This window comes from Microtus oregoni, unplaced genomic scaffold, assembly GCF_018167655.1.
Source record: "Microtus oregoni isolate MIOR12 unplaced genomic scaffold, Mior012 000000F_ref0000247, whole genome shotgun sequence".
NCBI classification, from domain to species: domain Eukaryota; kingdom Metazoa; phylum Chordata; class Mammalia; order Rodentia; family Cricetidae; genus Microtus; species Microtus oregoni.
Genome location: NW_024543059.1, coordinates 88,065,228 through 88,092,608, shown reverse-complemented (window position 1 = coordinate 88,092,608; position 27,381 = coordinate 88,065,228). Strand labels below are relative to the sequence as shown.

At 36.2% G+C, this 27,381-nt stretch overlaps 1 protein-coding gene across 3 annotated transcripts in view; it reads left to right on the top strand.

The window, feature by feature from the left end:
* Nucleotides 1-27,381, top strand: part of Col11a1 (collagen type XI alpha 1 chain) — a 165,360-nt gene that overhangs the window by 9,407 nt on the left and 128,572 nt on the right. For all 3 annotated transcript variants that reach the window (XM_041650929.1, XM_041650914.1, XM_041650921.1), the window contains 2 exons: nt 17,197-17,364; nt 23,311-23,524. In XM_041650929.1, the coding sequence (XP_041506863.1) occupies nt 17,197-17,364; nt 23,311-23,524 (382 nt within the window). The remainder of the gene's footprint in view (nt 1-17,196; nt 17,365-23,310; nt 23,525-27,381) is intronic.

Genomic DNA, 27,381 nt, shown 5'->3' with positions numbered 1-27,381 from the left:
AGACCTCACTCAGCTGTGAAGAGTAGGGTGGATTAAAGTGCACGACTTACTAGAGTGCACGCTACCTAACCCAAGCTTCAATGCTGACTGCGGAATAATTTCATGCTGCACTGCAAACATGATGCACATTTAAAAATCTATTTTAGAAATGACTGTCATTTGTCCTTATCTGGAATACAATAGTTGTCCAGTAAAATAGTTGTTGAACAGTTGAATAAAGCAACCAGCAAAAATAAAGCAAGGGGAGTTTACTAATGTAAAAAGAATAGGTTGATGATTTCCGTTTGGAACCAGTCATTCTCAATCCTAACCTGCAGGCGTGTTTTGAATATATTTCTAATGAAGTTTAAGCAATAGTGGTTTACAATGTTCTACAGATTGTTTTATGTACAGCCCAACCTAAAATTGCTTGTGCTAGAAACCAAGCAAATTATCTAACAAGAATCTATTCAGTTTGTATAACAAGAAAGCAGAAGTCAGAAGGAATGTAATTATTGCAAGGTGCAAACCATTTCTGTGATATCCCATTGGCAGAGTGCTGTGGCTCAGCAAATTTGAATTGATCTGATTAATTGATAACCACAAGAAAGCACCTCCTAATCCTGTTTTCTAGTGCATAGAATGCATTAAATGTCAATGAATGCTCCTTTTTTTTTTTCAGCACTGAAGTCTTTGGTAAGCTAGGTAATAGTGCTTTAGTTTTAAAATCAGCATCTACTGACAATTTTATGACAGTTATTCACTCTCAAATGGGGATTTCACGTATTTACCATACATTTCTTTCAATTCATGCAAAATATTATGGTATGAGATGGTTGAGGATTTAGTCTACTACTCAACAGTTTCAAGAATTAAAGGATTTTCCATTTCTATGTATAACCACAAGGTGCAGACAGCTATAATGGAAGGCAGTATGCCAGGATGTGTTACCATAGGGTATGTGTGTAACTACAAGAGTGATAGTGGAAATCTAAATACACTTTAACAATTTATTCTCTTAACAATCCCATGGGAAATCACTGTTGTCTACTTTGCTAGACTGTGCTCTTTCTGACTCATTTGATCACAAGTATAGCAAGTGCAGTTTCCTTGCTTGAAATATGCTCAAGCCAGTGACTGAGAAGATGACTCAGTGTGGTCTGAAAGAATGAATGGCCTGTTTTGGAAGGCAGTAATTAACCGATATTCACAGGAGTAAAAGTGTAGCATAGTCACAGTAGATGGTATGAAGTCCATGCACGGAGATGTACGAAATAGGACATCGAAACACAGAAAAAACAAAAAAACTCACCCGAGAGATAACAATTGAACACTGAATAACCCAGTGAATTTATCCTGAGAAGTGACATGAAAGCCTGAGGCAGAAAAGCTACTGACACTACAAAGAACTTAAAAGAAAGCATGGGAAAAAGGCAGTGTGGGCAGAGAAGATGAAATGGGATATAATGTGAGACAGGGTTGAGGAAGAGTGTAGAGGGCACACAGTCTTACAAATACATTTTTCTGTGCAGCACAGAAGCATGTGTCTAAAAAGAAGCCTTGTATTTTAATTTTGCAGGGCCAGTTTATACTGGGTATCAGCACATGGGAGAGGAGCCCAGTTGGTTGGCACCATGAGTCCTCAGACATTCACAATAGGGTGCCACATTGCTTTCTGTAGAGTAGCCAGACTACTAAAAAGCCACCCAGGGTTCTCAACTGTAATAGTCTATCTTGAAATCATGCTTTATGTACAGTTGTGCTCACAATGGGCCTGTAAACATATGAATTAATAATCCTATCTTATAAGTGAATACTTGAAACAAATGTGCCTACCCCTTTATAAAACCCCATTGTAAGACAAGTAAACAACGCAAATTTCTAAATTTTGTATGGTTTTCCTTGCAATCATTCAAATTATAACATCTTCTGGAGAAGAAATAGGCAATGTGATTTTTAAAAGAACTTCTGAGATATTGTACCTTTAAAATAACTTTGACTTAAAGAAAGAAATATTTAGTATAAGCATTTGCTAAGTTTCAGTTATTTTCTGCAGACAAAATTATATTGTTTAAAATAATCATATTATTAATTAATATGACTTTGACTAATATGGTAGACTCCCAACTCCTAAAGTTTTTTTCCGGCCTATATTTCTTTCCTTAATTACAGGTTTGTAATCTTGATTGTCTATTCATCTATTTGCAGTGCCTTTAAGCTAGTTCAAAGTTCCTATTCTCTAAACTAAATTTACTCTCTTCCTAAATCTGTTCCTTTACAGTTTTCTCCATGTCAGGTTGTGGCAATGTAGTGAGTTGCGATGTTCAAGCACAAACAAACTCTCAGAATCTGCCTTGAGTTTGATCCCTTCCTCTCATAGACCACATGAGCCCATCACGTACTGCTGTTCATGTTGTCCTCACAGATGTTCAGAATCTGACCCAATGATTCATCTTCCACCACCAGATTTCACCTTCTCACACTTGCAGGCTTGCAAATGGTTCTTTAAGACCATATGGCTAGGCTTCAGTGCACACAAGGATTTTATAAACCAAAGTCGTAGTACTTTGATAAAATTAGTTGAATGAGCAATCCTAATTTCATCTTAGTTTTGTGAAATTTAAACTTCCGGTGGGGAGAAACAATAGTAATAAAAATTTGGAATCCGATCGCTTGTCTCCAGTTAACCTTCCACTAGTTTTTCTAATCATTTGCAATAAAATTAAGTTTCCATGGAGACCTCATAAGACTTACACATCATTCCTATATCTTTGACACCCCCCCTTAAGGCTTTCCTATTCTCTCATGAGGAGGCTTTGTTTCTTCTCAGTTTTCCACCATTTGGAGTTGTTTCTTGCTTTAGGTTCTTTGTATTCATTCCCTTTGCTTCTAATCCAATTAATCAAAAGCAATCAGGACAGGGCACTTTCTCTGACTTTTCAGAATTTGCTCTAATGTCATTTACTCACTGGATAGTCTTTCTATTTGATGTCACAATTCATGCTACTGTGAGCTTTCATGAAACCTTTTCTTACTCACTCATTTTCTTACTATGAGCCTGAAGCCTGTCACATCTAACAAATGAAGTACTAATACTTAAAGACAGAAGTTATTTTCTTTTACATAAAATGTAGCACTGATAATTTTGACCTATAAATGTTGTCATAAATTATTTGTGTTTTCAAGTGTTCACAGAATCCAGGTGTCACACAGCCATGAGGTCCCATTGTTGTTAAGACTAAAGCTTTGAGAATTTCCACACAGTTGCTGTGAACAGCCAAATCTCAAATGAAAGTTCAGCTTTTCCAATTTGATGGGTACCATGGCATCTATAAATGTATTGATGGATACAATGGGCATCTATGAATGTGTTTGGAGAGCTTGTACTGCATTAAAATTGCAATATTTTATATTTTGATTTTTAGCTGTAATGTCAGCTAACTCCAAATTTCCTAGTCAAAGAACTTGAAAGCAGATTAAGTACTGTCGAGAATACAAAACACACTACTTCTGTTCACAGAAAATATTCTTGATCAGGAGTAAACTCAAGAGTTTGAGTTTTATGCACTTTTCTTCACCCTTAGAAGCTATAATGAGAATAATAAATAACGATAAAGAATAAATAATGTATAGATATATTTCATTTTGATGTGATTCCCTTTTATTTTTATTTTGTCTTTTTTATTAATTTTATTTTTATTTTTTTAAAAAGAAAACAGACTATCTTTTTTCATTATACATACCAATCCGAGTTCCCACTCCTTCCTCTCCTCCCCTTCCCTCTACCTTCTCCTCCATCCCCCCCCCTTCCACGCCACAGAAAGGGTAAGGCACATTGTTTTGAGGAAGGTCCAAAGACCTCCCTTTGAAATCTAGGCTGAGCAAGGTATCCATTCAAAGAGAATGGGTCCAAAAGAGGCCAGTACAAGTGTTTTGGATAAATCCCGGTGCCACTGCCAGTGGCCTCCAGTCTGCTCCAGTCATGCAACTGTCAACCACATTCAGAGGGACTAGTTTGGACCTATGCTTGTTTCTTCCCTGTCTAGCTGGAGTTTCTTCCATGTCTAGTTTCAGTGGGTGTCCTTATCATGGTTTTGACCTCTTTGCTCATATTCTCACTCCTCTCTCTCTTCGAATGGACTTTAATGCTCTTATGCAGGTCTATGCCTCTGTTTCCATCGGTTGCTGGATGAAGGTTCTATGGTGATATTTAAGATATTCATCAGTCTGACTACAGGGCAAGGACAGTTGGACACCCTCTCTATTGCGTAGGGTCTTAGCTGGGGTCATCCTTGTGGATCCCTGGGAATTTCTCTAGAGACAGGTTTCTTGCTAACCCCATAATGGCTCCCTCAGGTCAGATATCTCTTTTTTTGCTCTCATTTCTGTCTTTCCTCCATCTAAACTATCCTGTTCCTTCACGTTCCCCTTCCCCCTCTCCCCTCTTCTCCTTCCACCCTCCGTTCTTCCCCGACTCCCATGCTCCCAATTTTGTCAGGCAATCTTGTCTATTTCGACTTTCCAAGTGTATCTATGTATGTTTTTCTTTGGTTTCACCTTATTCCTTAGCTTCTCTAGGATCATGAACTATAGGCTCAATGTCCTTTGTTTATAGCTAGTATCCACTTATGAGTGAGCACATACCATACTCATCTTTTTGGGTCTGGGTTTCCTAGTTCTATCCATTTGCATGCAGATATCCTTGTTTTTACTGCTGGGTAGCACTCCAATGTATAAATGCTTTTTTTTTTAAATAATAGCTTTACTTCTGTATATATCATGATGCAATTTTTCTTGGCATTTCAATAATAGGATTTGTTGTAAAATAAATGAAAAACAATTTTTAAAAAATTGCAATATGTCATGTTCATGTTTATTTGATTATTGGTTTCTATTTTCCTAAAATTTTGTCAAAACAGGATTATATTTTTAAAATAATGAAATTAATTATAAAATTTAGAAAACTCCAGGTAACTAACCTAATTATTTTTATGCCTGACATCCTCAACTTGGTGTTCTTTATTGTTTGAATATCATGCACTCATATTTTTCCAAAATGATTATTGAAATCTTTCACCTTGAGATCTGACATTTATTTTATTTGTATTAATTGTGTGTGTAAGTAAATATACAAGCATAGTGATATTGATAGCGATATATTTAACTTGATTATAGAACTGTTTGTTGGAACCTGAATCTCAAGTGATATTGTTAACCCATTTCCATGCCCAAGAGTAATTCATAGAAACTAAGAAATTGTAATGGTTTCTAAATGCATATGACAATATACTATTGCTTATAAACTGCCCATTTTAGCTGACACGTAACACACAAACAGATCAGTAAAAGGAATAAATGGTCTTGTCAAGCTCTTCAAGTTGATATTGGAAGTGAGAACAACAGAAACTGTAGTAATAGAATATTGCAAGCATTCATATGGGCACTGGTAGCCAAACCTTGCTCTCCTCAAGAGCACCAGGTGCTCTTAGCCTCTGAGCATCTCTCCAGCCCTCTCCTCTTTTGGAGAAAAGATCTCACTCTGTAACTGAGTGACTGGAATTCATTACATAATTTAGACTCTCATCGAATGGGAGTCTTTCTGTCTCAGCTTCTTTGGTGTTGGGATTGCAAGCATGAGCCGCTAGTTAGTGTTATAACACTTAAGTCATGCTTATGCCAATTTATATGCAATCAAAAGAAAACATGCTAATATTATTAGTATTTTGTAGTGGAATTTCATTTTATTTTAATAAATAAAGCTTGCCTGAGGATCAGAAAAGTCACAGCCACAGTGGCCGGCCTTGCAAACCAGCCACCAATGACAGACACCTTTAATCCCAGTAGTCACACTATCTTGCCATAGAAACCAGGTGGTATGGTGCACACCCTTAATCCATAACTAGAGAGGATTATAAAGTGGGAGGAGTCAGCTTTCAACATGAGTATCATTCTGAGTTTTTTTTTTTTTTTTTTTTTTTTTTTTTTTTTTTTTGGAGGCAGGTTTAAAATTTTCGGACTCCTCAGGTTAGAGCCAGTGGTTGGTTGGCTGTTTGACTTTTCTAATCTTCAGGAAAACTTTAAAATACAAATGAAATGTCACTACAGTATTTTACCTTTATTTTGTGTTGTGTGTGGGGGTCAAGATGAATATGAAAGTACAGGTTCCCAAAGGGGTCAGGGACATCATGAGAACACAACCCACAGAATCAACTGACCAGTACTCATAGGGTCTTGTAGAGATTAGGGGGACTGTAGGGCTCTAATTTAGGTCTGACCTAAGTCCTTTGCATATATGTTATGGCTGAGTATCTTGCTGTTCTTACAGGATTCCTTAAAGTGTTAGTGGGGGCTGTCTATGACTCTTATGCTTTCTTGTGGTTCCCTTTTCTTCACACCGAGTTGTCTTTTTCATCCTTGATGTGATGGTATGTGCCTGGTCTGATTGCAATGGTCTTGTTTGGTTGGTGGTGCTGAGAGGATTGCTGTTTTTTTAGTGGAGGTGTGGGGGATCTAGAGAAGAGGAAAAATTGCAGGGAGAGACTGGGGAGAGAGGCAGAAAGGAAAACTGTAGTTTGTACTTAGTATGTGAGAGGGGAGTTACAAAAAACAAAAAAGAAAGAAACTGTAGGTCCCATACTTATTAATGTGTTAACTAATCAATTGCAATAAACCCAAACCTAAAACCAAAAAAAGCAATCTAACCCCTCTAAAGAAAAAAGCAAAATAAACAAACAAAAAATGAGTGCTGTATAAATAGCAAGGCATACTTTTGTTCTTCTTTGCCTTTATAATTTAAATTTAATTTTCTTTAGAAAATTTTATACATGAGTACTATATTTGTACATTCCTCCCTCCCTTGTCTCACCCCAACTCCTATATCTCTTTAAGTGCTGCTAATATTCATGACCTCTTTTTGTTTATATATATATTTAAAGAAGCATACAAATATTATATAAAAATATAAAATTATTACACACATGTATTAGGGATGGATAGCACATCTGGGGCTTATCTCTAGAAAAGGTTTTCTTCTTCTCTCAGCAGCCATTAATATCTGTAGTTCTATATCTCAGGGTAAGGACTTGTATAAGTCTCCCCTTGTATAATGTTAACGGTTTTGTTGTGCAGGTTGTATTTAGGTGACTGTATTTTTGAGATTTTGGGTGAGAAGCTTCCTTATCTGTACAAAAACACAATTCTCGTCCGATAGCCTGGTACTCCAGCTCTGACAATCTCTGCCCCCTCTGCTATAATGTTGTTTGAGCTCTAGGTGTGGGAGCTTTGTCCTAGACTCATCCACTCAGGTTGGGAACCCAAGCTGTTTTTGGCATTTTGGTCAGTGATGGATGTTCCCCCCCTTTTAAATTTTATTAATGTTATTTCAAAAATGTATTTTAATCATATAATTTTCCTTTCCCTAGTTCCTCCTACATTCTGCTCATCTCCCTACTCATGTAACTTAATATTCCCTCTCTAACTCTGTTTCTTTTTTCTCAAGAAATCTAGGAAAGCAGAAATAGCAACAAAGAAACAAACAAGAATCAAAACATAATTTAATAAGTAAAGAATATCAGTAAGACCAAAAATACCAAAATAAATAGTACACACACACACACACACACACACACACGCAGTCTGTTTCATGTTAGCCAACTACTCTTGAGTGTGATTGATACACTTAGTGACACTCCATGAAGAAAACTGATTTTCCCCATCCCAGCAGGTATCAATTGCAAATAGCTTCTTGGTTAGTGGTAAGACTTTGTGTTCATTTCCTTTTCTCAGTACTGGCATTTTGTTTGGTTTGAACCTTATGTATGTGGCTGCAATCTCTGAGTTCATATGTATGTTAGTACTGTGTGTCTCAAAGATACTGTTTCCTTGAAGTCATTCATCACCTACGGCTCTTAAATCTTCCCACTTTTTTTTTTTTATTAGATAACTGAGTCATGAGGAGAGGGATTTGACAAAGCATTTCATTTTGGGCTAAGTGCACCAAACTCTTTTGTTCTCTGCACGTATCCAGTTGTAGGTCCCTGTGTTTTCACCAAGATGCAAGACCTATCTAATCTCAGGTTCTTGTCCACTTTAGCTGCATTTGATATGGATGGCATCTCATAGAGGGGACATTACATCTTATCAAAAAGTGGTTAGTTACTTTCATAACATTTGTGTTACAAGTGTACCAGTATAACCTGCTTGCAGGTTGCTGATATTAATTGCAGAGTTTGTGCCTGGGTGATATTAATCATTACTGGTCTTCTCTGGTAATATTCTTAAAAAGTACCTTCCAGCACCATTAACTCCTCTCAATAGGAGTGAAGTTTCTAGTCAGGCACCAGCATGACTTTTCCATGTTCTATGACATAAGTGTTTTCTTTAGTAATAGGGCTATAGCATCAGGTTACGGAGAATATCCAGTAGCCTTGGCAATATCCTGTGAGGTTTGTGGAGGTGGTTTATGAAACATTTCTGAATAATTATTCAACAAGAGGTAATCCATTCCTGGCACTGGAGGTTTTACTTGGTGCCAAAAGACGTCTAGTTGTGACTTTCTATCCTCCATTTTATGGTGACTCCATTTAAATTCTTTTCATATATGCATATACAACTTAGAAAGCCTCTACAGTAGTAGGTTTCCAAATGGCCCTTACTGTTGTCCCTCCTCATATTCTCTCCATTACTTTGTTCCTCCACCCCAATTCCCATTTTATCCTCCTAGTCCAGTTTCCCCTTTATGTAAAAACGATGTAAAAACTAAAAGATAACATTTATATGCAAAATAAAACATGTAGTATATGCCTTTTTGAGTGTGGGTTACCTCACTCAGGTTTCCTAGTTTGGAAGTTGTAGATTCATATATGGGTTCCATTTCCTGCAAACAGAAGCTTCTTTGATGAGGTGTGAAGTCTACACTCATCTGTGGGTCTACGACCTCCCCAGGCATGGATAGCTAGTCAGCTTTAAGATAAGGATCCCCTCTTATGTTGTGGGCATTCAGTCTCATTACTCACCTATTGGTTACCCCCAAGGTAAAATACATACCGCTGTTTCACTAATGGAAGTTTTGCTGGGCTGCTCATCATTGTGGGCATAGGCTTCACAGTTAGGTAATGTTGCTAATTGTTTCTTCCCCAAGCAGCTTGCAGCTTGCCTACCACCCTTGAATACTGTGAGTGCACACCCTCTTGGAGGAGGTTTTCAGGTCAATTCCAGGTTAATTCTTTCAAGTCCTATATCTGGAGTGGTGTCTGCTGCAGTAGAGTTCTACTTCCAAATTCTGGGAGGCAAACAACGGCATAAATTTTTGCAGGATGTGTGGTCACTATTTAGAGATAAAAATCCATTTATTATTCTACTGTACTGCAAAAAGTATTTCTTAATGTAATCAGTAAATGTACATGACAGCAATCAGCTTAATTGTAGCTTAGGGAAACATGGATTGTAGTTAATGTAGTTGTTCTAAACATTCAGAAAGTTTGAAATTTTCAAAAAAATGTTATAGAAGTGATTTTTGATGAGTATTTACATTTCAGCTTCTTTTCTTTGGAAGTAAAATTCATTATCATGTTGCATTCTTAAAAATGAGGTTATCCAAATAAAGCAATTTGGGAAGGCTTTAAGTAGCTTACAGTCATTTAATAGCTGGGATGGTCAAAATCGCTTGGTGAAGAGAGTACTTGTGATACAACATGAAGAACCTTAGTTCAGATCTTCAGCACCCATGTACATGCTGTGTGTTGGCATGCATTTTAACTTCTGCACTTGGTAATGGTGTGGAAAGAAAGGTGGATCCTAGGAGCTCAACTCCCAGGCAGTCTAGCTCTGAATCAGTGAGCTCAGGGTTTAGAGATAGACCTTGTCTGCAGACGTAAAGAGAGTGCTATAAAGAGTCATCCCATGTTAATCTATATAACACACACACACACACACACACACACACACACACACACACAGAGCTGTAAGCACAGGTATGCACATTAACGCACAGATGAGTGCATCCAGAAAGATCATAGCTTCTGAGCTTGAATAAGAACTTGAAGAGTTTTAGCTGCAGAAATTGAGTTACTAATTACCTATATAGTTGTCAGATAACTCTTGTTAAAGAGTCTTATGAGTTTTGAAAACTGTCAGAATCTTGGTAGTCAGTAAATTATAATATATGACCACTTTCTTTCTTGGTTCAATAATGTATCTCATAGTCATTAGAATTATAGTTTTCTAAAATTCTTTTTTTTATTAAATTTTACTTATTTTGGGTGTGGGGGTCAAGGAAGGAGAGGAAAGATTAGGTGGTGTGCATCAGGAAATGATTCTGCAACTTAATCCATGTCTGAATGCATACTATATATAGTTACAATGAGATAAAATACAAACGAGTGTGTTACCCAGGTGAGCATGAGGCACTTCAATAGGCTCACATAACCTACAGGAAGGAGTAAGATTTCCAGAATGATTCTGTGTTGTAGGGTTAGATCAAGAAGTTTACTAGATCTGAATTTACCAGATTTCATTACACTGTATATTGAATTCATTAGAGAAAAACAAAATTTATTTTTGGTGTGTCTAAGGTCTAGAAGAATTATGTTTTAGTCTGGCCTGGTGGTTTAGGCCCGTAATACCAGGTATTCAGTAGGCAAAAGCAGGAGTGTAAAATCAAGGGTCATTCTGGAAAATAAAGTGATTTCAAAGCCAGCCTACTCAAATTAGTAAGATTTTGTTTAGGAAAAAAAAAAACAAGAAATGGGGTTGTAGGTCAGTTGAGTGCTTGGAATATGTGAGACCCTAAATCCAATCCCAAATTGAGAGAGAGAGAGAGAGAGAGAGAGAGAGAGAGAGAGAGAGAGAGAGAGGAGAGAGGAGAGAGGAGAGAGAAAGCAAAAAGTTGCAAGTTGCAGATACTTTGATTTTTATGATCTGTATAGACTTTCTTGGAGCCATAGATAACTTAGCATATACAATGAGCTAAGGGTAACAGATAAATGAATGAGTGTAACTGTTTCCCAGACTTCACAGGTGGATCCTAAGTTTAAGTTGTATACAATTCTCAAGTCTAACGAAGTTTCCTATGATTTAAAAATGTAAAACAGTATTTATATCAGGCACCATATAAAAGTCCATGTAGGAAGGCAGTGTTTTGTCATTAGAAGTGTTCCAAGCCAGTTCTCCAAGGTGTGGTAAGAAATTCACCTGGCAAGAAGGAAGGTCTTTGAGGTCAAGATTTTTATTACTGCCATTTTATTTGTTTTGAAACTGTGCACAGAGAGGGTGGTTTATTTCCGGGTGTCCACACTGCATAGCCACTAAATGACATAGGTGAAACTCAGAAGCAGTCAGAATTTCCAGCACTGTAACACACAGCATATAGAGCATATAGAGAAGCTTGGGGAAGACATACCCAAGAAACAACCCAATCAAAATATGGAGAGATGTTAGATAGATGATCCATATGTTGCTGCAGGGAACAGAAAGACAGGGTACAAAGTCTAGGACCAAACTGCTGAATTGATGGAAATGTCCAAGAAGCTGATGGAATTCAGAAATGAAGAAAACCCATTTTTTAATAGTATTTCTGTTTTGTGTGTCTTTATATGTTGTGTACACACTCATGTATGTGAGCGTATGGGAATAAGATACACATTTCTGTGTATTCATCTATTATCTTCTAATTAGGGAGTGCAAATCAAAGCATAGGCAAGTGAGTGTGAGTGGTGCCCCATGAGCATGAACACCCCAGACTGCGATTCAGGAGAGAGACAATGCCTTTTCCAGTTACCATCTTGGTTTGCTCCTCTTCCTACTCAGGCAAAGTGCTGTTAATTGTTTCAGATAGTCCGTAAGGATTATCTAAAGCTCAAAAGTAGACAGAAGCTTTGGGTATATTTTATTTTATAAAATCTCAGCTAGTATTTCTACAGCACTGGCTGTGGTGGTATTTTGGGTCACTGAAACTTCAGAATAGACATGTTCTGTGGTGGGGGTGAGGGTTGGAACTACGAGGAAAATTCGGTATGAGCAGATCATCAAGATTTCCTATGCAAGGAATGTGGAATGTGGATGCCATCTGGAAGTCAGTGGGGTTCACCGAAAGAATTTAGGCATCAGAGTTGCTTGAACCATGGAATTTAGGAAGTTCAGTCAAGCAGTGGGGAGAAGCGTGGAAGCCCTTTAACTGGCCTCTGTAGTGACGACTAGGCTCTTGTATCCTGTGTTCCTGTTTAATAAACCTATGGTGTACACTAGAAAAATTTACTGAATAGATGATACTGTACTGAGTTAGATATGACAGAATATGCTTGAAAGAGGCAGAATTTCAAAATGATTTCATTTACTATTCTGTTCAGTTTCTAAGAAAGAGATAAAAGAAAAACGTAGACTCTTTAAAAGCTGAATTTCATCCTTAAAAACATTAAAAAAGACATTCCTTTTTAGAAAAGTAATTTACATTAAAACTTTTTTTTTAAGCTGTGAGTCAGGGATCGAATGGTGATATTGCATCCTGTCCCTGCAGAGAAATTTGTTGTACTTTAACGGTAGAGCCTCCGCGTTGACTCTAGTAACAGGAGGGTGTTCTTATCACATTCGTTTTTAATTGGAAAGGCATAAGTTTTGTGTGCTTTTCAATGTCCTGTGGTAGTCATCACTGTGAAAAAAGGGAAGCCATGTCTCATCCGGGGCATTGTTTATTGATGCCCAATTATTATGGAATTTCAGCCTTCTTCGCTCTGTTCATGTCTGCTCTGAATTTTTGCTCAACTGTGAGCAAGAATATCAAATAAAATAAGCAGATAATATGCTGTGGTTTTCAGTCACATTCTCTTTCAGAGTAATTGATATCCTGAAAGGTAAATTGTGTTTAATTAAAGTAAATATAAACATCAGGAGTCCATTAGCTGGCCTGCAATAATTTCAGACTATTTTAAGTACGTTTTAAGTTTTCTTTTGTAGTTTTCATCTGTGGGTTATTACAGCAAGAATGGGGGAGGAAAACAGGCTTGAGATTTACACAGGTCCTGAGAATACCCTTAACTAAATCTTTGAGGCTCAGTTCTCTCCTCTGCATAGCAGGAAAAAGACATGTAATTTGTGAAGGTTTGTGCCTTTAAAGTAATCTGGTAACAAGCCACTTATTAGGATCGTTGGACGTGGCTCTCAGTATAAATATTACTTTCTTAGTTTTATCACATGAGAAAATAAGACAGCATGAACTGCTTGAAAACAGCCCTGTGAAGCAAGATTAGTGTAAACAAGGTTTTCAAATACTCCTCAGATTTTGAAACAAATATTCAAAGACTGAATTAAAAGTCTACTATATTTGATCCTTTCAGCTTCTCTTATTTCCACAAAAGTATTTTTCTTTCCAATAGTTGCAAACACTGTATGCTATATTGAATACTATGATTTTTCACTCGTCATCTATATGTCATAGGTGCGCACAATTTGTTTTCAGAGACATCCTAGAAGACAGGCTCTGCAAAATTCCACGTGTGTGTGTCTGCAGATATAGAAATCAGTTCTCCTTGAGCTAATAAACTAAGGGAATGATCATGCACTCATTTTTCATAACTCTCATTCAGTTACTCATTCATACGGTCTGTGACAAGTTGAGTGTTATTATAAGGATTATTATAAGTTTACTGAAGTTATAATTCTTGAAGAGACAAGATGCTGGGTGGTCTGTCCTTTGAGAAAAGATGCACTGATACTAGCTCCCTGATTCTAGAATCAAACCCAGTTTCTTTCCAACCAAGCCCTTTCATAAACAACATGCTAAGAGGTAAAGAGTGGAAGTTGTGCCTATTAATAGCTCACTATTACATTCTTTTGTGTTTGTTAGAACTTTCAGTCATAGATGAACAAGATAACAGTTTTTGTGCACTCCTAATTGTAGACATGAGTTCTTACCTAGTTACTGAAACATTTTAGTGCTGGCTCCATTAGAACCTGAATATTTTTGTTTCTTTTTTTGTTGATTTTTATTGAGCTCTACATTTTTCTCTTCTCCCCTCCCTGCCTTTGCACTACCCCTTCAACCCTTGCCCTTGGCCCCCATGCTCCATATTAACTCAGAAGATCTTGTCTTTTTCTACTTCCTATGTAGATTAGATCTATGTATGTCCTCTTAGGGTCCTCATTGTTGTCTAGGTTCTCTGTGATTGTGATTTGTAGACTGGATTTCTTTGCTTTATGTTTAAAAACCACTTATGAGTCAGTACATATGATAATTGTCTTTCTGGGTCTGGGTTACTTTAATATGATGTTTTCTAGCTCTATCCATTTGGCTGCAAATTTTGAGATGTCGTTTTTTTTTTTCTGCTACGTAGTACTCCATTGTGTAAATGTACCACATTTTTCTTATCTATTCTTCAGTTGAGGGGCATTTCGGTTGTTTCCAGGTTCTGACTATGACAAACAATGCTGCTATGAACATAGTTGAGCACATGTCCTTGTGGCACAATTAAGCATCCTTTGGATATATGCCCAAAAGTTGGTATTGTTGGGTCTTTGGAAAAGATTGTTTCCTAATTTTCTATGAAATCACCATACTGATATCCAAAGGGACTGTACCAGCTTGAACCCCCACCAGTAATGCAGGAGTGTTCCCTTTACTCCACAGTCTCTCCAATGTAAGTTGTTATCAGTGTTTTTGATCTTGGCCATTCTTACTGTTGTAAGATGGAATCTCAGAGTTCTTTTGATTTGCATTTCTCTGATGACTAAGGATGTTGAGCATTTTCTTAAGTATATTTCAGCCATTTTAAATTCTTCTGTTGAGAGTTCTCTGTTTAGTCTGTACTCCATTTTTATTGGATTATTTATTATTATTTATTTGTTCTTTTGATGACCAATTTTTTGAGTTCTTTGTATATTTTGGAGATCAAACCTATTCTCATATGGGGTTGGTGAAGATCTTTTCCCATTCTGTAGGCTGTCGTTTTGTCTTGTTAATCGTGTTCTTTTGCTTTACAGAAATTTTCAGTTTCAGGAGGTCCCACTTTTTAAAATTGTTTCTCTCGGTGTCTGTGCTACTAGGGTTCTATTTAGAAAGTGGTCTCCTGTGCTAATGCTTTCAAGTATATTTCCCACTTTCTCTTCTATCAGCTTCAGTATGGCTGGATTTATGTTGCGGTCTTTGATCCATTTGGACTTGAGTTTTGTGCATGGTGATAGATACGGATCCATTTTCATTCTTCTACATGTTGATATCCATTTATGGCAGCACCATTTGTTAATTAAATATGCTTCCTTTTCTCCTTTGATATTTTGTTTGCTTTTTTTTGTGAAAAATCAGGTGTTTAAAGGTGTGTGGATTAATATCTGGGACTTCAATTCAGTTACATTGGTCCTTCTGTTTCTATGCAGATACCAGACTGTTTTTAATACTGTAGCTCTGTAGTAGAGTCTGAAGTCGGGGATTGTGATGCCTCCAGAAGTTTCTTTATTGTACAGGATTGTTTTGGCTATCCTGGGTTTTTTGCTCTTCTATATGAAGTTGAGTACCATTCTTTCAAGGTCTGTGAAGAATTTTGCTGTGATTTTTATGGGCATTTCATTGAATCTGTAGATTGTTTTTGGTAGGATTGCCATTTTTACTATGCTCATTCTGCCTACCCAAGAGCATGGGAGATCTTTCCAATTTCTGGTGTCTTCTTCAATTTGTTTCTTCAAAGATTTTAAGTTCTTGTCATACACGTCTTCCATTTGATTGGCTAGTTACTCTGAGATATTTTATGCTATTTGTGGCTATTGTGAAGGATGATGCTTCTCTGATTTCTTTCTTGGCCCATTTATCATCTTTATAAAGGATGGCTACTGATTTTTTGAGTTAATCTTATATCCTGCTACATTACTGAAAATGTTTATGAGTTATCAAAGTTCTTAGATAGAATTTTTCGGGCAGTTTATGTAAACTATCATATCATCAACAAATATTGAGAGTTTGACTTCTTCTCTTCTGATTTGTATCACCTTGATCGTCTTTTGTTATTTTATTGCTCTAGCTAGAACCTCAAGAACTATATGAATAGATATTGAATAGTGGATAACCTTGTCTTGCTCCTGATTTCAGTGATATCGCTGTGAGTTTCTCTCCATTTAGTTTGATGTTGGTTGTTGGCTTGCTATGTATTGCTTTTATTATGTTTAGGTATGTTCCTTGTATCCCTGTTCACTCCAAGACCTTTATCATGAAGGGATGTTGTATTTTCACAAAAGCTTTTTTGGCATCTAATGAGATGATCATGTGAAAAACTAAATATTTTATGGGCTATATATCAGGAATGCTGAATGACAAATTGGTCAACATATGACTAATTGGAAAATTTTTATTTATTTTTGAATACAGAAAGAAGCCAATACATCTTAAGTATATTGACATTATTGGCTTTAATGTTCATCTGCAAACAAGCAGTACCCCATTTGATTCATTCATTGATTCACAGGATTAAAAGCTTTGTTTTGAATCAGGGATTTTAAAAGTTCAAAGCAATCATATATGTCTTTATCTTTGTGGTTTATTCCTTGTAGTGAACGCCATGCTGTGATGGGGTCAGCATATTCCACACCCCACAGCGCTAGTCAGATGACTCTCTCTATCAGGAGTTCACTGTTTTTAATGACTAATAGAATTCTATTATATGTATCACATGTCAGTCATTCATTTGCCTCTTAAAGCGGAAGCGCTTTGCTTCAGGATTTTGCTATAATGAATAGTGCCATAGCGAGCATACTTTTAAATTCTTTAGACATGTTAACTATTGGGGTTTGAGAGTTATATGCTACAATTTTATCTTGAGATAATTTGTAATATTACTATTCTAAAATTCTTAGAATAAGGAACTTCATAAAATTACACTTAAGGTGCATGTTAGGGTGCATTTGATACTAATAGATTCAGAAAGAGGGGAAGGTATCATTTGCGTAACGACCAATTAGTCAACTAGCTCCAGGGGGTAGTTCAACACAAGGCTCATACAGTTGGCTCTGCTTAAACTAAACAGGTCACAAAATCTGAGAAAGGGACTGGTAGAGATGAAGAAGGTTTGATCGAATTAGAGCATAAGAGAAGGTAGTGATAGAGAATAATCTGAATGCATTATGTTATATAAACATAGAGTTGTCAAATAAGAAATTTAATAATTAAATACTGAAACTACAAAAAGTATTTTTATATCAAAATATTCCCTTATTTTCTAAAATTTTCCACTTATCTTTCAGCTGCTCCAGTTGATATTCTAAAAGCACTAGATTTTCACAATTCTCCAGTGGGAATATCAAAAACAACAGGATTTTGTACAAACAGAAAGAATTCTAAAGACTCAGACATTGCATACAGAGTTACGGAAGAAGCCCAAATCAGCGCCCCAACGAAACAGCTATTTCCAGGTACGTTCATTTTACTTTGCTCCTCTCGCTGTCATTGTCACCTCTATTCTTTCTTAGCTTATTAGTCTTTCTATTGTGCTATATAATATCCAGCTATAGTATGAAATATAATTTTTCACATAGCAAAAATTAAAGAAACTGTAATCACCAGTAATGTATCAAAAGTAGCTAACTGCCAGTTACTAACTTAGCCTGGGAAGAGAAATATGCTTAATTTTGAAAATTTAATAATTCATTATGTGTGCAGTACAGTGTGGGAAGGCAGTATTTTATGACTATTCCATATTCATGGATGGAGATTGAAGGAAACCTCTACTACTCACAATTGATTATGTTAATGTAACAGTCATATAGATATATATATATATACGAATGGTTATTCCCTGGTATATAGAACTGTTTAAAATGGGTTAGGAGGTGGGGCTTTGTTGGAGGAGATATGGTTTTGATAGAGGAGGCGTATCACTGAGAGTGTGCTTTGTGACTTCCAAAGCCTACAACAGGCCTGCTTTCACAGTCTCTGCTGCCAACATGTGGGGCAGATGTAAGCTCTCATGCTTGTCTTACTGCGGCCATGCTACCCTCCATAATAATCATTGACTAACTCTCTAAAATGAAGCATTAATGCTTTTTGTTATAAGTTGCCTTGGTCATGTTGTCTCTTCACAGCAGTAAAATAGTAACTGAGACACACAACTAAGTTACTTCTCACAAATACTGAGTATTCAGAGATTAGAGATTTTTATAAGACTTTACCTGGGAGATTTCATGTATTACTGATAAAGTTCTGGAAAAAAAATCTTTTACTGTTTCTTTGAGAGATGACTTGATCCTATAGTATTACTTATGTTGAAATCATGGTAATGCAGGAAAAGATCCTTGAGTGTAGAAATGTAAATTTCTGACATGATCAAAGCAGGCAGCCCATTACACATTCTTGAAGTTTATACACACCAGCTTTTTAGCCTTCAGCTTAGTGTTCTCGGTCCTGTTTAACTGAGGTGTAAACTGTGTCTCACAGATGTTATTTAATTTGGCCAATTATATTTAATTATGATGATACACGATGATATGAGGTCAATATCTCATGTATGATCAGACTTCATTTGATGCTTTAGGATTGTCCTGAAATATTAGCATTAAATTCTTCATATTGTCTATTCTTTCTCTCCCAGAATAGCTCAGTTTTCACTTTATGAATCAGTTTTTTTTTTTTTCGAGACAGGGTTTCTCTGTAGCTTTGGTGCCCGTCCCGGAACTAACTCTTGTAGACCAGGCTGGCCTCGAACTCCCAGAGATCCGCCTCTGCCTCCCGAATGCTGGGATTAAAGGTGTGCGTCACCACTGCCCGGCTATGAATCAATTTTTAAATCAGCCAGAAAACATGATAAAAGAATTCAATATTACAAATAAATATAATTTCCTTGAAGGATGTTGTACTCCTTACCCTCTTCCTACTTCTCTTTGTTTGTTTGACGCTCTCTCTCTTTCTCTCTTTCTTCTGTGAGGAGTGTGCCACACAGGGCCTCACTCTGCAGTTTAAGTTTGCCCTCAAACTGGTGAACTTTCTCTCTTAGCTTTCTAAGGTACCACCATACCCTGGTCTGAAGTATTTTGAAAACACATCTTAGGCACACATTACAATTTCCATTATATTTTCTGGTTTTCATTAAATTTTGGTGAACAAAAGCAATATATTGAACTCAAAATATTAAAATGAATAATTATACTTAAATGTTAAAGGCTAAAGCCTCTTAACATATTAACAACTTATTATATTTTGAAATTCACTTTAATTTTTTAAAACAATAGTAATATTACATTTACTTTTTTATTTAGCTATGTATCTTTTATATCTAGTATGAAAACAATAGTCTTGAAAAGGAAATAAAACAGAAAAGAATGTACTAATGGGACAGTTTTAGAAACACTAAATAAGATACAGTTTATAATATTTTTATAATAGGCTCATTATCTCAAGGTCATGGTAGTTAATTTAATTAATTTGGTGTTTGATCACTTCTTCACAGAGAATGACCATTATGTGTGCATGTGGAATCTTCTTCCACTCCAGTTAGCAGAACTGATCTCTATGAATGTTTTATCCCAGTTAGCACTCTTGTGTTCTGGCTTATGGTTTTAGCAATAACTATTTCAGATAAGAAGCTACTGTGATAGGTATCTCATGTACATTCTCTCTTGGAGAGGAGAACTTCCTGCAAATTATACATTAATGATACTTAAAAATAGTAATGATAATGTCACCTTTATAGAAATCAAATTAGTGAGCATCATTTACAAAGACATGCATTTCCTGATTAACGCAGCTGGGAGACCTGCGCACCTCAGCAGTCATTATTAAAAAAGGGGAGTTCTGCCAGAGAGAGAGATTAATATATTGTTGCAGAATGAAAATATTGTCCTCCAAAGCTCCAAGACGAGACTTTAAATTGGAAGATCTGAAAATGTATACTTTTAATTTAAATAAAGCTGTTGTTTTAATTTCTCATTGCAATATTTGGAATATCTGATATAAATATTCTGCAAAAAAAGCCTGTATGTTGACCTTCAACTTCATAACCATCAAAGGAAGTGGATATTTAAGCTCAATTTATAGATAATGTATTGGATAGAGTATTTTTGTTAGGTAGCAATGCCTATCTATGATATATTTGAATATCATTGTAGTCATTAGTCATAATATATAGAATATCATTGAATCATCATCACCATTCAAACAAAAAATATTTTTGAAAGATATATTTTGCTTGGAAAAATATTGAACAAAATTTAAGCTCTTAAAATCATTGCTATTATGCCATTTTATAGAATATTTATTAATGAAGGCAAAATCTGTGAATATAAAAACCCATTTTAAGAGTTGTGACTGAATCTGTTATAATCATGATGGTTAGTATAGACACATATTCTTCCATATAAATACAAATATCAAATACTGGACACTGGCACTTTCAATAACTGTCATTTTGCATGTCTTAAATCTGTATTAATATTTCAAAATATAAATTTTTAAAGCTGTTAAACTTCACATTTGATATGTACACTATGTATTGATGAAAGTTGCTTCATGTAATTAATATCATGTAGTATTGTTAACAAACTAAAGTTTTCAGAACTTATACTGCACAAACTAAACAATTTCTTTTTAAATTTTTCCCACAATCTCTTATTCCTATGTGAGTACAATTATGTCTGATGTGATGTCTCATCTTTCCTAAATATACATATTTTTTTCACTTTTTTCGGCAAAATGTATAAACATTTTTCTACCCCAGATCATGATGTTTTAATGTCCTTTTTTTCACTATGAGATCCTGGACAATTTGAGTTTATTTACCTTGGGCCCTCTTCAATAATAGACTGAATTACCTAACTATATATTTCAGTAGCCTATTAATTATAAAACATATTGTTAAGTAATGTGCTTTATAGCTTTTCTATCTTAATTCAATGATTATTTCTATCCTAGTGATTTCTATAATACTATTAAAACCAAATAAACTAAATTGTCTTTAACGTTAAATCAAAGTAGAAGATAGAAATGTACTTTAGAAGTAAAGTTCTTGACTAGCATATGTGAGATCCTGGGTCCAATCATCAGACTTATTAAAAATTCTAGTTGATCAATATATATCTCTCTATATACACATACAATATATTTCAACTGATACAAATAATTTAAAAGATAGGCTGATGGATTTTTATGATAGCTTGAGAAATTGAAAACATTTTTTATTGTGGAATATTGTTTAGTATTAACTTTTAAAATGTGAGAATCAGTCAGGATTAATTGACTCCTCTTTGGTGGTAGGCTCTTTAAATTCTTGAGCCGTTCTTGGGTTCTACATCATTTGCTCAGCTAAGAGAAATTATGTAACTTGCTAAGACCATATGGCAAGAATATTTTGTGGCCAATGGAGCTGATAAGACCCAGGATGCTTTTAGTGACATTTTATTTATTTTTATTTATGTGCATGTCTACATTAATTTGCACAACATGTGTGTGTGTGTGTGTGTGTGTGTGTGTGTGTGCATGTGTGTGTATGTGTGTCTACATATGAAAGAGAGAAAGGACAGTTTACAAGTGTTGGCTTTCTTTTCCCACCATGTAGTCCTGGGTATTGTACATAGGTCATGAGGCTTGGCAACAAGTTCCTTACCTACCAAGTCATCTCACCAGCCCAATGCCCAACATTTTAACTGAGATACTGTATTAGTTACCATTTCTGTAGTTTGTGCATATATGTGCAGTGTGAAAATATGCATCCATTCTACCTGTAAGTTCCCCTTTGAATACATTTATAAGATTTCCCACTCGGGAAACGTCTTTCTTTCACTGCTATTTTTAGCAGACTCATAAAGTTCTATTTTGAGTGACATTTACTGAACCAGCTTTAGTCATTTGAATATATTTGTAAAATACATTTTTTTGCCATCATAAATCATGCTTTGATGAGATGCAAACATAATATCTTTACAAATAAGCATCTGCCATCATGAACAGAAATGGAACTCTGTCATCATTAGAATTGAATCCTACATGAATTCATGATGCCTTTGAAAAATCGTTTTGCACTACAACCTGAAATTGAATTAAGAATGAATGGATTTAATTAGAAAGTTCTTGATATTGGCTCAGATATAATTCAAATAAAACATCTGTTTTGAAAATGTATAACATTTTAACTGAAGCAACAAATTTCTCCTAAATTATGTTATAGAAATTGATATTATATGATATATAATTATATATATGACATACACATAGATATATATTAATAGTGATTATATTTCATATATATTGTTACTTTGAAAAATCAAACCTACCACTCAGTATGTAATGTGTCCATAATAATAGTACAAAGAGTCCAAGTATAAGAGAGATATATTGTATTAAACGCAATCCTCAAACTGACACATTTAGCAATTTTTTGGGAAGCACCTGTATAGGTAAGGCAGTTAGGTAGGTACTTGAGATAAAATCATGGAAAAACAAAACAAAAATGAGAATATGCCTTAATACCTAATAGTTCTGATTTTCAGTGGCATGTTTTTCATTAATGAAACTGAATTTTGTGATCAGAAATTTCCTAAGTGTTTGCATAGATGATGAAAATAATGCTTCCTTTATTACCTCATTTCAGTGCCTTTTTACAAAGAGCCTGTCTGGGAACAGTTTGAACAAAACTCAGAAATACAAGGCTTATGTCAAAAGTAGTGGTTAAATAAATGTCAGAGGATTGTTTCTGGGGACTGGAGAGATTCCTCTGCTGTTAATAGAGCCCTTACTGTTCTTGCAGAGGAGGGGACTTTTGTTCCCAACACTCTTGTCAGGGGGTCCACAATGAATGACACTCCAGTTCCAAATAATCTGATGTCTCTGGCCTCCATGAACACCTTCTGTTATAGTTCGACACACAGAGACATACAGAATTAAAGCAACAAAAACAGGGACTGGAGAGCGATTTGGTGTCTAGGAGTGCACACTGTTGTAGAGGATGAGGATTCTGTTCCAGTATCTACAATGGGGCAGTTCGCAGCCCGCTGAACTCATGTGCACGTTCCCTCTCTGCTCACATACACGTAGTTTAAACATAAGTGATAAATAAAAAATTTAAATGGGTGCTCTGCTATTTTTGAAATTGTACTGGTAGCACGATCTTGTTGTCTGACTATGGGCTCAGTCTGACTATGGGCTCAGTTTGTAATAATCATTTTTCTTTAAATGAATGGCTTTGAGTTTTAACTTGAATGAATATACAGAGAAAACTTAATAGTCATATGGTCCCCTCTACAACTACACTATTAGTTTAACTGTTTCCTGTTTGAATTTAGTTATCAGGTCCATATAAAATGTTCAGGGAAAATTGTGAGCTGGGAAAAATTTGGAAATCTGAGTTTTCTAATTTATTTTTGTCTTTCCAGGTGGAGTTTTTCCTGAAGATTTTTCAATACTATTTACAATAAAACCCAAAAAAGGGACTCAAGCTTTCCTTTTATCAATATATAATGAACACGGGATTCAGCAACTTGGTGTTGAGGTGGGAAGATCACCGGTTTTTCTATTTGAGGATCACACTGGAAAACCTAGCCCCGAAGACTATCCCCTCTTCTCAACAGTTAACATCGCCGATGGGAAGTAAGTCATACAGTGAGAGAGTGTTAGCCATGCTAAAAATTTTCATTAATCTCTCAACAGTCTTTATGAAGTGTGTTTTTTAGTGGCTGTTGATGGAAAACACCCAAAACGACTGCCATCAAATCCCCAAATTGGTCTAGACTACAGTCTGCAGGTAAAGGCTGAAAAACAATATTGATAAACAAGAAAACCTGTATGACTGAGAGAAAAACAGGGTAGTGATGACAACAGGAAATTAAACAATCGTTCAACTTTAAGAACTGAGGTGAGGGAAGACCTCTTTCATATTGGAATCTGAGACCACAGTCATTCTGATAGTTCAGTAGACAAAGGTACTTATAGCCAAGCCTGTTCACTTAAATTCAATCCCTGGGACCAACATAGTGGAAAGAAAGAACATATCACGAGGCTTGTTCCTGGATAAGACTGATTCTCCCTATCTTAGCAACTCTTAATTGCCTATCGATATTCGTCTAGGACTCGGACCTTGTGAGTATTCTCCCATACACACTGGCATGGCAAAACTGGTATTGCCACTGTCAAGATCTTATTTAGGGGACTGTATTTTTAAGATGTCATGCGTATGATATGATTTCTTCTTATATATAGAAGACTCTCTTATCACACATTTTCTGGTTCTAACTCTTAACATCCTTCTGCCCACTCTTCCATGGTATTCCTGAGTTTAGTTATAGGTGTTATGTTGTAGATTTGTCAACTGGGGATGATCATGCATGGCTAGTTGTGTAGAAGATATTCTTATTGCATCATATTACTGAAATGTTTTTACTTTATTCTGTCTTTTTCACTGGGTAAAAATATCTTCCTATAATCTTGATCCAACTTGATAGTAATGGATTTAAGCTTGAAAAAGTATTAAAAATAATAGAAAAATCTCAGTAAATAATTTTGAGTGATTATCAAATAGAAAAGAAACTGTATGTATATTCCCTACAGTATTAAAGTATGTTTCATAGTATGTTGAGTAAATATAGGTAGCAGTATTCATTCATTTTTCTCTTTCTATTTTCATTTATTTATTTGTTCTTTTCTCAAATAATACAGCCCAACTGCAGCCTCTCCTCCATCCCCATTGTACCTCCCCTCTCCCCCAGAACCACCGTTCCTCTGTTTCCCTTCAGATGAGGCATCTGCACCCCCCCCCCCCAGTGGTATCACCTGAATTCAGCATCACAAGATACACTAAGACTAGGTATATACCCTCATATCAAGGCTGGACAAGGCAACCCAGTAGGAGAAAATAAGGAACAGGCAAAAGAGTCAGAGGTACCCCCTCAACCGTTATTAGGCTTTGAACAAAAACCCTAAGATAAAGAAGCACAGCATGTTTGCAGAAGACCAGGTGCAGACCCGTGCAGGCTCCATGGTTGCAGCTCAGTCTCTGTGAGCTGCTATGAGCTCTGCTTAGCTGATTCTGTGGGCCGTGTTTTCCTAGTGTCCTTGACCCCTCTGGGTCATAAAATCTTTCCTCCCCCACTGAGGTGGAATTCCTAGCTCCCCGAGTGTTTGACTGTGTGTCTATGCATCTGTTCCATCTGCTGTTGGAGGAATACTCAGTGATCACTGGGCTTCTAGGCCCCATCCTATCAGTATAGCAGAATATCAAGGAATCATTTCAACGACTTTTTGTTTTTTGTCAGTACTGTTTGGTTTTACTCTAGATCTCTGGACCATGACTCATTTTTAGTTCATGGATTTATTAGCAGATATTTACTGTACACAAGTTTCATGGTCTCCTCTTAAGACTATTAAAATGTGGCAGATTTATTCAGATCAAATGGCATAATAACTATTGGAATGCAAAAATAATTGGTGTTTAAATACACTTTAGTTGGTTAAGAACAATCATGGATTACATCACAACTGACCACTCATTTCATAAATATTTATATACTGTCTATTCTTTTGCTACCAATCATCTAGGTACCAGTATTGCAGCCATGAATATTGCAGGAAAAGTCCCCCCACTCTTGTTTATTTGAATATTGTATTCAAATACAAATATTTATGGAATAGAATTATTGAATAGAAATAAACACTCTGTGAATATTATTTGGGTTTCTTTAGCATGAAGATTTAATTTGATTCTTTTTAATTTCATTTCATTTATTCATGTGCATGTGTGGTGTGCATGTCTGTGCATGTTTCGGGGGAGAGAGAGAGAGGTGAATCTTTGCATTTTGATGTATGAGAGGGTGCATGTGTGTGTGGCAGTGAGAATGCCACCCAGGACAATCTTCAGGATTTGGTTCCCAGGAACAATCTACCTCTTTTCTTTTCTTTTCTTTTCTCTTCTCTTCTCTTCTCTTCTCTTTTTTCTTTCTTTCTTTCTTTCTTTCTTTCTTTTTTTTTTTGAGACAGCATTTCACACTGGTATAAGCTAGAGGTTTAGGCTAGACTGGCTAGTCATACAGCACCAGATGGCACCTGTCTCTGCCATTGTAGCAGTGGGGCTGGAATTCCAGGCTTCCAGTTCCCCTGTTCTCATGGGTGCAAGGTATTGGACTTGCATATTTATTATGCAGTAGTAGCCCCTTCATTAATGTTTTGATGGTTCCTAGTGTCACAAAGGCATGAAAGAGCAGACTAGTTAGCAGTATAAGCTAGAGAGGTGAAACTCACCAGCTTTTGTTTCATCATAAAAATTAATGGTGTTTTATTGATGGCATGGATATCATGAGAGAAAAGGAGCAAATAAGGATTCAAAATTGAGTTAGTCTAGTATTATTATTATATTGCATGCTATATCTAGTTCTATGATTTTTGTCATGTCATTAGCACAGCTTAAAATAATTAAAAGGCAATTAAGCTTAGAGTTCAGATCAGATTTTAGTAGTTGAAATTATTTTTATTTTCTTCTAATGAAAAGTACATCCCTCAAGACTAGGAATGATTTAAGTTAGCGCACAGGCTTCTTGGTGTAAAGTTTTTGTAAATTTTGCTCTCTGTGAATAAAGTTACTCTAAGGCTCCTTATATAATTCTTTGCTCTAATCAAACCTTCACTGGTTTATTGTGCTAGTGGAAATACCAAAGACAGCGTATGTATGGAAATGTACTTGGTCGTCACCAATAGCTATGCGAAGCAGCATGAAACAGACATTTAGGAACCCTCTGCAAAGTTTCTGGGTATTTTATTTTATGGATCTACTCCTAGACACTTCTGGAATATTAATCTAGCACTTTTCATTTGGAAGAAAATATAAGCCACAATGGCTTAAGGAATCCAAGAGAATTTCACTTAGTAGTTTCTGTTAGCACCAGACACTGTTAATAAAAACCCCTTTCGAGGATGCAGGGAGAGCATGCATGCTTCCAAGGGCTGGCCACATTCCGCCTTCTAAGCCTGTCATCACCGCCCTGAATTAGCTGGGGGCAGTAGCTACGGAGTGAATTGAGCCTCCCACACCACACATGCGCTGACTCTGCTTTCTTTCAGTGTTTCTTCTTCTTGCCAGCCCTGGAAAGAAGGAGAGATATTGTGTCTCAGTTTTGGATCCTGCCCATGGTGGTGATCTATAACTGTCTTGAAATTAAAGTGGAAAAAGAACACGAAAACACTTGAAATAAATGGAGATCGGGACAGAGTAGCACATTGTGTTTTACAATTAGAACATTCAGTGCTCCAGATGGATCAGCCATTCAGTCAAGAGACAGACCCTTTCACAGCCAGTCTCAGGGGAGCACCAGAGCAGATTTTTCTTGTGGAATTCCACTTTGGAAGAAAGCATTCGAGCACAGAGAAACCCAAATCCGTCTCAATCTCTGTCAGGTGTGCTCATCAGAAAACACAAAGCGCGGCAGAGGATGGCCATGTCCTTATCGGCACCGATGCCT